Source organism: Anabrus simplex, chromosome 6 (assembly GCF_040414725.1).
Source record: "Anabrus simplex isolate iqAnaSimp1 chromosome 6, ASM4041472v1, whole genome shotgun sequence".
Lineage (NCBI taxonomy): Eukaryota > Metazoa > Arthropoda > Insecta > Orthoptera > Tettigoniidae > Anabrus > Anabrus simplex.
This window is the reverse complement of record NC_090270.1, coordinates 248,402,561-248,418,311: the sequence shown is the minus strand read 5'-3', so window position 1 is coordinate 248,418,311 and position 15,751 is coordinate 248,402,561. Positions and strand designations below refer to the sequence as shown.

Here is a 15,751-nt window from a genome sequence, read left to right as displayed (position 1 = left end):
TAGTAAAATGAGACAACGGAACAGTTCCGTGGTCCAGCGTTTGGTCCACCGAGACGAAGCATGGAACGGTTCCGTGGCGCAGGCCCAATGAGTTAATGAACCGCCATCTTGACAAACATTTGACTGCTACAATAGCATGTCAACCGATTACCAACACAACAGAATCACAACATGAGTACACGAGTTTCACTAGCAACTCTCGCTAACAACTCATCCCCAACTCCCAAGAATGCCTCTTTATACACATTGCCCGGCCAGGCTTCTAGAAGAGTATGACACATGTATTCTCGTAATTTCTAGAGTTTCCAATAGCCTATTTACAAGGAATTTTCTATAAAACTCTAGTGACGAGATGCGTTGTTCTGGACTATTACCATGTGTTGCACAACATTACCCTGGATTTATACATCATATTTACAGGTAATAATAAAATATGTACTATTAATTACATGTTCTTACATTAAATAAACTCTTAAATAATATACATACAGCAGATGTATGATGCCCGGGCGAGTTGGCCGCGCGGTTAGGGGCGCGCAGCTGTGAGCTTGCATCCGGGGGATAGTGGGTTCAAACCCCACTGTCGACAGCCTTGAAGTTGGTGGGTTCGGATCCCACTGTCGGCAGCCCTGAAGATGGTTTTCCGTGGTTTCCCATTTTCACACCAGGCAAATGCTGGGGCTGTACCTTAATTAAGGCCACGGCCGCTTCCTTTCCACTCCTAGCCCTTTCCTATCCCATCGTCGCCATAAGACCTATCTGTGTCGGTGTGATGTAAAGCAACTAGCAAAAAAAAAAAAAAAAAAAAAATGTATCATGACATAATCTCACACATACAACACACAAATAATATGACCACAATTTATACCCAATAAATTCTGTACATGACTACGTAAATAATAATAATACTAATAGACGTAAACAACTTCATAGCCACACCTCACAAGTCATAATAATAATAATAATAATAATAATAATACCTACTAATTGAGCTTGATATTTCTACTATTTAACCATGGGTTTAGGGAATTGTTTCCAAGTTATACTAGTCCATTACACTTGCATCATTCTTCCATAGACACTGTAACAATTTAAGGCAAGAATGCGAGATCTTCTATAGTTTTCTCTGGTTTTCTCTTGCTATTTTTAACTTTTACATATTGATGTCAGTAATTAAAAGACAGTACGGTGGTTCTTCAAGACAGACCTAAGCTCAGCAGTAAAACTGTTGTGTACAATTCTCAAATGATCTTTGCTTATGAATGCATTTTATAAATTTGTTTCAAATCATGCTGTCTGGATTGTTGAAATCTATTTATGTAGCCTTTTAGCACACCTTAATAGCCAGAGTTCCCTGCTTGCAGCTGGTAGATTCTGTGTAGTTATGTTATACCACTTGCAGAACAGCTTATAAGTGTTAGTTGTTTTATTTACTATAGCAAGTAATAAATGCAACAATGAGAGAATGTATTTTTTCTCTTCAGGTGAAGGATATCAACAACCCAAAGGACCTAGGTGAAACAAAGCTCTCGTCATCACTTTCTTTACCTGCATCTCCTTCAAGTCGACCTTCCTTCTTAGCGTGAGTATAAGACACTTTACATATGTCCATAAGGAACACATAATTGTGGGAGCTCATTGAGTCATACAACCTTGTGTGATGGCTCATTCTTCATTATGTCAGTGAAAGTAGACTTTTTCCTCTAAATATTGTCATTAATTTTAACAAAATAGAACTTGTGCAATAACCACTGAACAGATTCCGACGCTTGATGTCTTAAATGAAAACCCTGAGTTTCAGCATCAGTTCACAAATATTTTAAATCTCAAGTACAAAATGCATAACATTAATTATTTTTAAAATAATCTCGGTTTAAGTTAGAAAACTTATTTTTATTTTCAAAACATCACTACAGAATAAGAGAATCTTTCCACACCTATTCCAAAGACAACAGTGCTCAAAACGTTTTTATTTAAGATACCTTTTTTAAAATTAAAACAGGCAGAATTGGGCAGTTCTGATTACCGAAGTGATAAATTTAAATGACGTAAGTTTAAGAAATGTATTGGAAACTTATTGGGTGTTGACTAAGTGATCAATGGGAGGTACTGCCACACCCAACTGTAATTACCACCTCTTCTAATAATTCTTCCATTCTTCTTGCACTCCCACCTTTAGTTCAGCCACATTAATGAAAACTTAACGACCGGAGCTCGATAGCTGCAGTCGCTTAAGTGCGGCCAGTATCCAGTATTCGGGAGATAGTGGGTTCGAACCCCACTGTTGGCAGCCCTGCAGGTGGTTTTCTGTGGTTTCCCATTTTCACACCAAGCAAATGCTGGGACTGTACCTTAATTAAGGCCACGGACGCTTCCTTCCCACTCCTAGCCCTTTCCTGTCCCATCGTCGCCATAAGACCTATCTGTGTCGGTGCGACGTAAAGCAACTTGCAAAAAAAAGAAAACTTGACACTGAAGGTGACGACCAGTCATGTCCCACATGTGCTCAATAGGGTTGAGGTGTAGACTCATGGCTGGCCAGTCCAGAGTGGAAATGTTGTCCTTCTGAAGAAACTTTGTTACACACTGAGCAGCATGGAGTCTTGCATTATTGTGCTTAAAGCACAAAGTTTTCATCAAAAGAAAATGCAAAATAGCATTATGTGAGTAATGAGAATCTTCTCTATGTTTCTGTGTGCCATGAGGGAGCCGTTCTCAATGAGTAGAAGAAAATCATTACAGTTTTCTGAAGTTATGCCATACCACATCATTGTGGAACCTCCTCCAAACTATGTAATCTCTGCAAAGTAATCTCCTGCCATTCTCGATACCCTATCTCTTTTATCAGGTGAACTCGGGTTGAATCTGGACTAGTCACTGAAGCTAACATGTCCCTCACTGATCCTCAGTCCAATGTTAATGCACCTTTGCGAAATAAAAACTGACTCTCCGGTGTTCTGGCTTATTTTATAGAGACTATATTTGTCTCACGGAGCCTTCTTCTGACTGTGTTCTCACAGCTTCATTGTGGACCTGCATTAGACCACTCCGAGCCACAACCGTTGTAAGACGTCTGGTCCTTAACAGTTATAGCCCCTTAAAATCATCTTACAAGGCAGAAGTGCACCTAGAATGGCCTGAACCAGGTTTTCTTTGGTAGGTATAATGATTCTGAAAATGTTTCACGGCCTGATGAAGCTTGTAGGAGACGTATGCAAAACCTCTGCTACATAGCAAAAGCTACGGCCATCATTCACTTGTGCTACTGCTTTTGCCAAGTCCACAGGACGTGGAGGCATGTTGATGAGTTGTTTATGGCTCAAAGTCCCCTCAGGTAATGCTCAGATACTTGTTAATCAGTGTCCAAGGTACAAGGGCGAGTATAATGCTGAAATAAGTTTTCATAATTGTAACTTAAAAGCTTTTCAATCTGTAATACACACAATTTCAATATAAATATTACACTATAACATACCTGTAAAAAATACTATTAAACAGGGAATAAAAATACACACTATCAAACAATGAATGACATGTTTCGCTCTTAAAAGAACATCATCAGATTCTATAGTCATACTCAATATTTGTAAATATTTGTTTATTTCTGTCTTAACTAGGAATTTGAGATTTGGAATTTACCTTAATGAAGTCCTGCTTTGTCTCCACTCCAGCATACAATACGAGGCATTTAAAAAGAAAGTTATTCATTGGCTAGCATCCGAACCGGCTGCCAGTCCATTGACCCTCCATCACGTCACCCACCCTCTCCACCCTGTTCAGGTCAATGGCATGCCCCACAGGAGTATGAGGGAGGAGTTGGAGACTTTGAGAGAGATAATTAGAATTCTCTTAGAGGACAGGAAGGAAATTAGGCCTACCTCAAACAATGTACTGGTACAAGATACAATAGGTGTAACAGAGGGATGGGAAAGAAAGGGTGGAATTGTAGAAGACAGGTGGTCTAGTGTTTTAAGGGGAAGGAGATTGCAGGCTAAGGGCTCCATTTGGTATCAGAATTCACGACAGGTGTCTTTGAGAAATCGGTATGAGTCACTGCAGGTAGAACAACCGAGGGAAGATGAGGGACAGGGAATTGTTGCTGAGAAGTGTGGAAGTAGGAGAAAGGGAAAAGGTAGGAAAGGAAAATGTGGAGTAGTGGATAGGAAAAGACAGGTGGGACAGTGTCATGGGATTGAGAAAAGGGAGGAGGAAGTAGCTTGTGCAGCCGTCAGGAAAGATAGGACTGACCAGGAGGGGAGAGGATTAAATGAGGTGGGTGGGGTTGAGGCTCTGGTCATGGAGGATTCCATTGTTACACATGTCGGGAAAGTGTGTGGAGGAAAGGGTACCAGGGTAGAGTGTTATCCAGGAATTAAGTTAAGGCAGATGTTGAGGAATGTAGAAGAGAAGGAGGAGGGAAAGGAGAAAGTGGTAGTGTTTCACGTTGGTGCTAACAATGTAAGACAAGCAGGTATAAGTACCAACATAGTCGGGGATGTGTGGGACCTAGTAAATGCAGGACGGGTGAAGTTTACGGAAGCGGAGATTGTTATCAGTAGAATACTGTGTAGGAGGGATACTGACTGGAAGGTGATTGGAGATTTAAATGAAGCTATGGACTGAATATATGAGAAACTGGGAATGAGATTTCTAGATCCTAATGGGTGGGTAGGAGATAGGGATCTGCGCTCAGGTGGCCTTCATTTAACACTAGAACGGCCAGAGCGGTCATTTTGACCGTTAGCGAATTTCAAGGTATTTCCACGCTCGTACTTTTTAATGCACGAAGTTGTGCTTTTGTGACTTAATCTTTTAGGGTTATGTACGTTTACGCCAAAAATTACATCCGTAGTTGATAAGGGAACACCGATATTGTCCCTTATATAACTTGCATAAATTGCTTGTCAAGTGCCTATATAGGCTTGTAAACAAATTGAGACTCTTATTTTTATCATTTTTCATAAAGTATTTCAATACCAAGTTCGTCAAAATATTTCATTGTTACCTATTAGAAGTGAGAGAATATGAACTATATTAATACTTAACAATGGATTGATCTGTATACAATACATCCCAATTGTTAACTATGTTGCTTTAAAATTAATAATTGAACATTCGCATGTTTCCCAGATCCTGGATGTTAGATATATGTCAGTAAGTGGCAGCGGTCAAAATGATCGCCTGTGGCCTTCATAGGTATAAGGAAAGTTCGGCCGTTCTAGTGTTAAACCGTAGTGGTACATATAAGTTAGGAAATTTGTTTGGAAGGGTTATAGGGAGGTACATTCAGGGAAACGGGGTGGCCTAGGGAGCGGTGATAAGGGAACAGGGAACTGGAAATCAAGTAGGGATGACATAAAAATGTTAGTGCTCAACTGTAGAAGTATTGTAAAGAATGGAATAGAATTAAGTAACTTAATAGATATATACTCACCAGTTATTGTAATAGGAGTTGAATCATGGCTGGGAAATGATATAATGGATGCAGAAATTTTCTCACGAAACTGGAGTGTGTATCATAGAGATAGGATAGGATTGGTAGGAGGGGAATTTTCATTCTGGTGAAAGAAGAGTTTGTAAGCTACGAAAAAGTTAAAGACGACAAACATGTAATTCTAGGTGTAAGGCTCATCTCTAAAGATAACAGGCAACTTGATGTCTTTGGAGTGTACAGACCAGGAAAGAGTAGCGCAGATGCTGATTCAGAATTATTTGATAAGATAATCAGCTACGTGGGAAACGATAAGGAAAGGAACGTGATTGTAGCAAGTGATCTCAATTTACCAAATGTCAATTGGGAAGGAAATGCAAATGACAGGAAGCATGACCAACAAATGGCAAAAAAGTTAATATGGGAAGGACACCTGATTCAGAAAGTGATGGAACCAACTAGAGGGAAGAATATTCTGGATGTGGTGCTGGTAAAGCCAGGTGAGCTCTATAGAGAAACCGAAGTAATAGATGGCATTAGTGATCATGAAGCTGTTTTTGTGGTAGTTAAAAATAAATGTGAAAGAAAGGAAGGTATTAAAATTAGGACTATTAGGCAGCACCATATAGCTGATAAAACAGGCATGAGGGTGTTTTTGAAAAGTAACTATGATCGGTGGAAAACGGTAAATAAAAATGTAAACAGACTCTGGGATGGATTTAAAGCAATTGTTGAGGAATGTGAAAATAGCTTTGTACCTTTAAAGGTGGTAAGGAATGGTAAAGGCCCACCTTATTATAATAGAGAAATATAGAGACTAAGAAGGAGGTGCAGATTGGAAAGATTAGAGTTAGAAATGGCTGTATAAGTAAGGAGAAATTGAAGGAACTTACTAGGAAACTGAATCTAGCAAAGAAGGCTGCTAAGGATAACATGATGGCAAGCATAATTGGCAGTCATACAAATTTTAGTGAAAAATGGAAGGGCATGTATAGGTACTTTTAAGGCAGAAACAGGTTCCAAGAAGGACATTCCGGGAATAATTAATGAACAACGAGAGTGTGTATGTGAGGGTCTTCAAAAGGCAGAAGTGTTCAGTCAGCAGTATGTAAAAATTGTTGGTTACAAGGGTAATGTCCAGATAGGGGAGGAGACTAAAGCTAAAGAAGTATTAAAATTTACATATGATAACAATGACATTTACAATAAGATATTAAAATTGAAAACTCGAAAAGCGGCTGGAATTGATCAAATTTCTGGGGATATACTAAAGACGATGGGTTGGGATATAGTACCATATCTGAAGTAATTTGATTATTGTTTAGTTGAAGGAGCTATACCAAATGAATGGAGAGTTGCTATAGTAGCCCCTGTGTATATAGGAAAGGGTGATAGACATAAAGCCGGAAATGACAGGCCAGTAAGTTTGACATGCGTTGCATGTAAACTTTGGGAAGGCATTCTTTCTGATTATATTAGACATGTTTGCGAAATTAATAACTGGTTCGATAGAAGGCAGTTCGGTTTTAGGTAAGGTAATTCCACTGAAGATCAGCTTGTAGGATTTCAGCAATATATAGCAGATATCTTGGATTCAGGCGATCAAATGGACTGTAATTGCAATTGACCTGTCTAAAGCATTTGATAGGGTGGATCATGGGAGACTACTGGCAAAAATGAGTGCAATTGGACTAGACAAAAGAGTGACTGAATGGGTTGCTCTATTTCTAGAAAATAGATCTCAGAGAATTAGAATAGGTGAAGCTTTATCTGACCCTGTAATAATTAAGAGGGGAATTCCTCAAGGCAGTATTTTTGGACCTTTATGTTTTCTTAAATATATAAATGATATGAGAAAAGGAGTGGAATCTGAGGTAAGGCTTTTTGCGGATGATGTTCTTCTGTATAGAGTAATAAATAAGTTACAAAATTGTGAGCAACTGCAACATGACCTTGATAATGTTGCGAGATGGACAGCAGGCAATGGTATGTTGATAAACGGGGTTAAAAGTCAGGTTGTTAGTTTCACAAATAGAAAAAGTCTTCTCAGTTTTAATTACTGCATTAATGGGGTGAACATTCCTTTTGGGGATCATTGTAAGTACTTAGGTGTTAATATAAGGAAAGATCTTCATTGGGGTAATCGCATAAATGGGATTGTAAGTAAAGGTTACAGATCGCTGCACATGGTTATGAGGGTGTTTAGGGGTTGTAGTAAGAATGTAAAGTAGAGGGCATATAGGTCTTTGGTAAGACCCCAACTGGAGTATGGTTCCAGTGTATGGGACCCTCACCAGGATTACTTGATTCAAGAACTGGAAAAAATCCAAAGAAAAGCATCTTGATTTGTTTTGGGTGATTTCCGACAAAAGAGTATCATTACAAAAATGTTAAATTTTTGGGCTGGGAAGACTTGGGAGGAAGGATACGAGCTGCTCGACTAAGTGGTATGTAAATTCTAAGTTCCCAGGGAGGGAATTAGATATTTTCCCCCAATAGAGCATGTCAAAAACCAGATCAGGAAACGCTGGTTAATAGAACAAACGCCTGAAAAGCCTTACATCTGATTTGTTTTTTTTAAGTGGTATGTTCCGAGCTGTCGTTGCAGAGATGGCATGGAATGACATCAGTAGACTAATAAGTTTGAGTGGTGTCTTTAAAAGTAGGAAAGATCACAATATGAAGATAAAGTTGGAATTCAAGAGGACAAATTGGGGCAAATATTCATATATAGGAAGGGGAGTTAGGGATTGGAATAACTTACCAAGGGAGATGTTCAATAAATTTCCAATTTCTTTGCACTCGTTTAAGAAAAGGCTGGGAAAACAACAGATAGGGAATCTGCCACCTGGGTGACTGCCCTAAATGTAGATCAGGATTGATTGATTGATTTATTTATTGATTGATTGATTGATTGATTGATTGATTGATTGATTGATTGATTGATTGATTGATTTAAGTCAGAGATTACTTCCTGTGGGATTCATTAAATGCTAATGCAAATGTGCGAATGTTGTCCAGATGTTAATTAAGTAGGGTGAATAGGGGGGAAGTTTAAAAAAAAAATGTATGTTCATTGAAGTTGGTATCATCTTTCGCAGGGTAAATTTCGATTGCTTATGTAATATTCAGAGCTTTTCATTAATTAGAGATTCCATGATAGGAAAACTTAAAACGGTCCACCTTTTCAATACAAAAAGGTTAAAGTTTATTTATAACATGTATTTGTACTTGGAACTAGTTTCAACGCTGATTTGCGTCATCATCAGCCAAAATGTGGGAATAGGCAAGCATGTAGGCATTTATATTACACAAGGCGTTACATTAAACAATACACATCTTACAAGGAGATAAAAACAGGGACGAGTATAGAAACAAATGAATCGTTGAGAAAACAAAAGTTATACATATTAAAAATAACCTTAACCACACATCTTGCAGTGCAAAAGTGTTCTTCTTGAATGATTCCTGAATATAAAACACACGTGCACACATTTCTGAAGAGCCAGCAGGCAGGACAAAGTAAAGTGAAACCTTAAGAGTTCTCATTTTTCTATGTTCTGACTAACTAATGAAGTCTCCCTTGAGTTCCTGATAAACATACAAAACAGGAAATTCTCCTTCACTCTCAACAATAGCTATAAAGACCAACGGTAAAATTTCATTTTAAATATTGTGCAGAGACGTGAAAGCATGATTTTGAACATGATATAACTCCTTCATATAACCCAGTTTTTTACACAAGGTGTTACATTAAATAATATACATCTTACGAGGAGATAAAAACAGGGATGAATGTAGAAACACATGCATCGTTGAGAAAGCAAAGTTATACATATTAAAAATAAGCTTAACCACACAACTTGCAGTGCGAAAATATTCGCCTTGAATGATTCCTGAATACAAAACGCACGCGCACACATTTCTGAAGAGCCAGCAGGCAGGAAAAAGTAAAGTGAAACCTTAAGAGTTCTTCTGAGAAGAGTTCATCATTCTTTCTACGATCTGACTAACTAATGAAGTCTCCCTTGAGTTCCTGATAAACATACACAACAGGAAATTAAACAATACACATCTTACAAGGAGATGAAAACAGGGAAAGTTATACATATTAAAAATAACCTTAACCACACATCTTGTAGTGCGAAAATATTCGTCTTGAATGATTCCTGAATACAAAACACACGCCTACACATTTCTGAAGAGCCAGCAGGCAGGAAAAAGTAAAGTGAAACCTTAAGAGTTCTTCTGAGAAGAGTTCATCATTTTTTCTATGTTCCGACTAACTAATGAAGTCTCCCTTGAGTTCCTGATAAACATACACAACAGGAAATTCTCCTTCACTCTCAACAATAGCTATAAAGACCAACGGTAAATTTCATTTTAAATATTGTGCAGAGACGTGAAAGCATGATCTTGAATATAATATAACTCCTTCATTTAACCCAATTTTTTACACAAGGTGTTACATTAAACAATACACATCTTACGAGGAGATAAAAACAGGGACGAATGTAGAAACAAATGCATCGTTGAGAAAGCAAAAATTATACATATTAAAAATAAGCTTAACCACACAACTTGCAGTGCGAAAATATTTACCTTGAGTGATTCCTGAATACAAGATGCACGCGCACACATTTCTAAAGAGCCAGCAGGCAGGAAAAAGTAAGGTGAAACCTTAAGAGTTCTTCTGAGAAGAGTTCATCATTGTGTATTGTTTAATGTAATGCCTTGTGTAATATAAATGCCTACATGCTTGCCTATTCCCACATTTTGGCTGATGATGACGCAAATCAGTGTTGAAACTAGTTCCAAGTACAAATACATGTTATAAATAAACTATAACCTTTTTGTATTGAAAAGGTGGACCGTTTTAAGTTTTCCTATCATCCTTTCTCAGTTCAATACGGACAAAAATGAAATTCCTAGGTTTAAATAGAGATTCCATGCCGAAAGCCTGGATTAAATTCCAGACCTCTCTGCAGTGCTCGTAAGATGTGAGGGTATATGATGCTGTTGATGGTGATTATCTGTTGGATGGGGACATTAAGCCTTGAGCAGACCCCTTCGTGCTATTCAACAGGAGTCGGGTATGTGCCAGCACCGAGTTTCACGCTCTCCCTTCCCGCTATCATATACAGTGGAACCTCAATTATCCATTCCCGGAAACTACATTTTCCCGGATTATGCATTCAAAGCACGTGGTCCCACGAGCTTCGTAATTAAATTACCTTGTAAAAATCCTGCATTATCCGTTCCTTGAAGAAACAGTTTCCCGGATCAACTGTCCAGAAATTTCAGTCCCATGAACGCTCAATCCTCGATCAAGCGTTTTTCAATAAACTGCATCTCACGAAAGGACAGCTGTGGCATACTTATGGATCAGTGTTTAACGCTCCGTCATTGCGATAATTAGAGCAAGTACTGTACTGGAAAAGCGATCGGCTGTGAACTTGCATAAGGGACCATCTTAGCATCGCATTCGGGTGGTATTGTTTAGAGAATCTCTAAAATCATAAAGCAGAGAGTGGCCACAACAATTGTAAGGAGACACAGCGCATTTCGACAGCTCTGTTTGAAGGCAGAATGAGTTTCGTCAAATATTATAAATTATAAATTATAATAATATTATATTTGTTCTGGGAGATTTCCAACAAGAGAGCAGCGTTACAAAAATATTGCAAAGTTTGGACTGTGAAGAACTGAGCGAAAGAAGACGAGCTGCTCGACTAAGTGGTATGTTCCGAGCTGTCAGCGGAGAGATGGCATTGAATGACATCAGTAGACGAATAAGTTTGAGTGGTGTCAAAAGTAAGAAAGTTCACAATATGAAGTTAAAGTTGGAGTTCAAGAGGACAAATTGGGGCATATATTCATTTATAGGAAGGGGAGTTAGGGATTGGAAAAACTTACCGAAAGAAATGTTTAATAAATTTCCAGTTTCTTTGAAATCATTTAATAAAAGGCTAGGAAAGCAATAGATAGGGATTTTGCTACCTGAGCGACTGCCTTAAATGCAGATCAGGATTGATTGATTGATTGATTGATTGATTGATTGATTGATTGATTGACAGGTGTTTATATTTTACCTTTTTGGATTGTATTGCCGAACAGGTTTTTGTCACTTTCATCAGGGCACTGTATGGAAACTGGGCTTTCAAACAGGAATCAAAACTGCTCCTTCTTAACACAAATCTGATTGTTTTATTGAGACCAGAGCAGATGTTGCACCTTACGGTACATTTTAAAAAAAAACATGTGAGGTCTTGGGACTGCCTTTTATTGTTTTAGTTCTAATGTAAGACTGGAAATGTTACGTTTTTGTGTTAAAATGCCAGAAACCCCAGTCATTTTATTTGCGCACATTACATTTAAATGGTTTGTATCATTTCCAACTCGTACTGACATGTGCAGCGAGCGCGCTTTCCAGCTGAGTTCAAGGTCACAAAAAACTAATTTCTTAAGTTTTGATGTTTTTTTTTCTCTTTCCAATATGTTTGGATTAGTGACGAGCAGAATTGAATATAATGCATTCGGAAACTTTTGAGAATCGATTCTTACATTTGAAACCATGTTCTCGAGTTCAACATAACATTTAAAAGTCGATGTAGGCCTAATTTACATGGTACCGGTAGAAGATTTCCAGAAACGACTACTGGTACAAACAGTATACCGGAGACCAAATTACAATGGAAGATTAAGAAAAGAAGGGATTTTGCCATCATGTTCGGTGCTTTTGTATCTAATCCGCTTTATTTTATTAGATTTTTCAAAGGGTTGGCTATTAAAAGTTGCTGAACTGAAAGAAGTTTTCATGGCAAACTGACGAAGATTCCCCTGTAAAATTGAATATAAAGTTTCGAGATTTTGAACTCGCGTACCAATAATTAATGTTTGATGCCAGTTTCGCGGTCTAATTTGTCTGTCTCTCATCCGGAGGGCTCGGGTTCTATTCCCGGCCAGGTCAGGCATTTTTACCTGTATATAAGGGCTGTTTCCAGGTCTACTCGGCGACCCCGGTCTAGAGAGCCAGGAATATTGGCTGAGAGGTTTCGTCGCACTGGTGGTGGTGGTGGTGATTTTTGTTTTAAGAGGAAGTACAACGAGGTAATCATCCTCTCTGAACAAATAAGTGGGAAAAAAAAAATTAAAATATAAAACAAAATTATTTATTCAACAAAGGAATTTGGAAACACAGTACAAAATAAAACAAACAATTATAGAATTAGGCCGTAAGGATTACTAACGTATCAAAAGGGAACGTACGTTCCCTGAGTAACAGTACACTTGTAATTTATATACCCTTGATTAGTCCACTGTCGCACATAAAGCGGATGACGAGATCAGCAGTAGTCGCGTTATCGGCTAGTATGCGTTCGAGTGTTTCCTGCAGCCCGAGGCTCCGTCTTAGGCCAGAGAGATCGGCGCACTCTGTGAGGATGTGGGCCACGGTGATGTCGGCACCACAAGAACACACTGGGGGGGGTCTTCCCTCTTTAGGTGATAAGAGTGCGTAGATCGTAAATGACCTATCCTCAGCCTGCACAGTACTATGGCCTCTCTCCGTGAAGGTCGGAAAAAGGACCGCCACATGGTAGTTGTCTTAATTGCTCTCAGCTTGTTGGGAGCTCGGATATCTAGCCACTCCGATTCCCAGGACGGCAAGATGGTTTGACGTAGCTGAGAACAAATATCCTTAGCAGGTACATTGACTGGTCTTGGAGGTAAAAGTACAGCTTCCTTTGCAGCTTCGTCCGCAAGTTCGTCACACTGACCATGCATCACTTCGTAATCTGCAGACCTTCGGGCCGAGCAGCGATCGCTTGGCAGGCAAAGGCCCATTGGGGCTGTAGTTCGGTATGGTTTTGGAGTTTTCGTAAGATTATAATTGTACATATTTCATTTTTGTGATGTTTAGCCAAATTGTTGATGATTTTCATTCATTCCCGCATTTTCCGTTTTCCTGTGTTGTACGTTTTATTTTCATGGCCCCTCCAAAAACGGAGAATCGAGATTCCACTGTATCACGTCATTCATTTCATTAATTCCTCTGATAAGGTCGATGGCGGAAAGGGCATCCGGTCATAAAAACCCGTCACAGCAGATTCATCTCATGTCATACCCAAGCCCGTAGAGAAACGGGACAAGGGTTGTACAAACAGTGTTCTTGTAAGATGTTACTTTTAGTGATAAATGATAATCTAAAAGATCTCGAGTGATGAACATGGTGCGTAAATTCAGAGAATATGCTACAGATCCTAACCTGCATTCCAGGCCTTTAAGTCAGTGATTACTTCTCGTGGGATTCCTTAAGCGCTAATGCAAAAAGTGTGAATGTCGTCCAGATGTTAAGTAGGACAAATAGGGGGAAATTAAAAAAAATAGTATGGTCATTCTTGTTGGTCTCATTTTTTACAATGTAAACTTCGATTGCTTCTTTAATATTCGGATATTAACTTTTATTTTCAACGTGCAAGATTTTTAGTTCTTTGTTGATGTCTGTGAAATGGTGTGAACTGTTGTATATGTGCTCTCCAATGGCTGAATGTTGATTGTATCTGATTGCGTTTTTGTGTTCTTTGTATCTTATATAGAAATTATGTCTTGTTTGGCCGTGATTTTTGAAAATGTTAGCTATTTTGTATATGTTCTTGTTACTGTAGCTGAGAACAATTTATAATTCGTTATTTAATAGACTGGTAATGCGCTACCCAAGTCTTTAACATTTGATTCCCTCAGGGGGCAACCCCCTGGGAGCAAGCGTGGGTTCCAGCTTCCCTAGGTTCCTGGTTGCTACCAGAACGAGAGCAAGATTTTAGGCTGGTTAAATCGATCCTTTTCAGTCGACACATCGAAGGTGTAAACGGCGAACTTGAGGATTTTAAAAAATGTGCAGTGGTGGTTTGCTTCTTAAGACGAGCACTGCGCTCCAAGCAGATTGGTTGTCTAAGTGCGACCACTTTGGCGAAATCCCCGTCAAAGTGCAAGAACACAAAACCTTGAATCTGGTTCGTGGAGTTGTCTTCCACCGTGATCTCGTTCTGAACGCTGGCGATGAATTGATGGAAGACATGAAGCACCGTGGCGTGACACACGTCCAGCGCATCATGTGCAAAGTCAACGGTGAAGACATTGCCACGGGTGCGTTCATAGTCGTCTTCAAATTTTTTATCAGTGTTGCCAGATAAGGTCAAGGTTACAATCTACTGTTGCATTGTGAAGCTGTACATCCTGCCTCCTGTGCAGTGCTATCAATGCGAGAGATTCAGACACATGGTATCTCATTGTTTGAAATCCATCTCTGTGTGTATGGTATCTCATCGTTGAAATCCATCTCTGTGTGTTACATGTGGGAGAGAAGCTCATGGTGCAGAAGGGTGCACAACACCATATAGGTATCTCATCGTTGAAATCCATCTCTGTGTGTTACATGTGGAAGAGAAGCTCATGGTGCAGAAGGGTGCACAACACCATGTAGATGCGCTAACTGCCCGGGTGTTCATTCTCCTCAAGATCAGAACTGTGCAGTATACCTGAGTGAGAAGACGATGAAGGAGATCAAGACCCTGGATGGTCTTTCCTACCAGGAAGCGCGCTGTACGTTCAATTTTCAGGATGCCCCGGGCAAGACACTAGACTTCAATATGATAGCACAGTCTCTCTCAGGTTCGTCTTTCACAACTGCAACACCGTCCCAGAAGATCGCTGCGCCCAAGGCGGCAGTTGCTCTGGTGAGCAACACCACAAAGAGATACAGCTCGAAGGCGGGTTCGACCCAGCCTTCGACCACAAACAAGTCTGTGTCGGCTAAGAAACCTACGCCAGCACAGCAGGGGTTATCTTTCTCCCTCAAGAGGTCGGCTAAAGCCGCGCCTAAGCCGGCAGAGGCGGCATCGTCGACCAGGGCTGAGAATTTACTTCCCAGTCCGTCTAAAGAAGAATCGATGGCAGGAAAGAAGAACGCCCCTACAAGGGGTTCTTCCACCTCTCTTACTAATGGGGTCTCCCGCACTCCACCCAGAGTCTCTGCCAGCAGATTTTCCTCTTGGAAAACCTGCATGCTTCCCTCGTAGGAAGAAACTCCGCCCCCAGAATACGTTGAAGGAGTTCAAGGAGTAAGGAACATCTATCTCCATCTTCGGATGGGGATGTGAGTGTAGGTTAAGTAGCATCTCGCTGCTTCTAACTTAAACCTCAGGGCTGCGTTCACAAAATATCACTCCAAAGAGAGTTGGAGTAGAGTATCCCGGAGTAACTACTAGGGTTAACTCTGAGTAACGCTATTTCGTGAAAGCTTGGAGTGAATACAGAGTAACA

General features: G+C 39.7%; 1 protein-coding gene across 2 annotated transcripts in view; it reads left to right on the top strand.

Moving 5' to 3' along the window:
- raptor (regulatory associated protein of MTOR complex 1) overlaps window positions 1-15,751 on the top strand; it is a 312,753-nt gene that overhangs the window by 246,587 nt on the left and 50,415 nt on the right. For both annotated transcript variants that reach the window (XM_067150353.2, XM_067150352.2), the window contains one exon: window positions 1,485-1,582. In XM_067150353.2, the coding sequence (XP_067006454.1) occupies window positions 1,485-1,582 (98 nt within the window). The remainder of the gene's footprint in view (window positions 1-1,484; window positions 1,583-15,751) is intronic.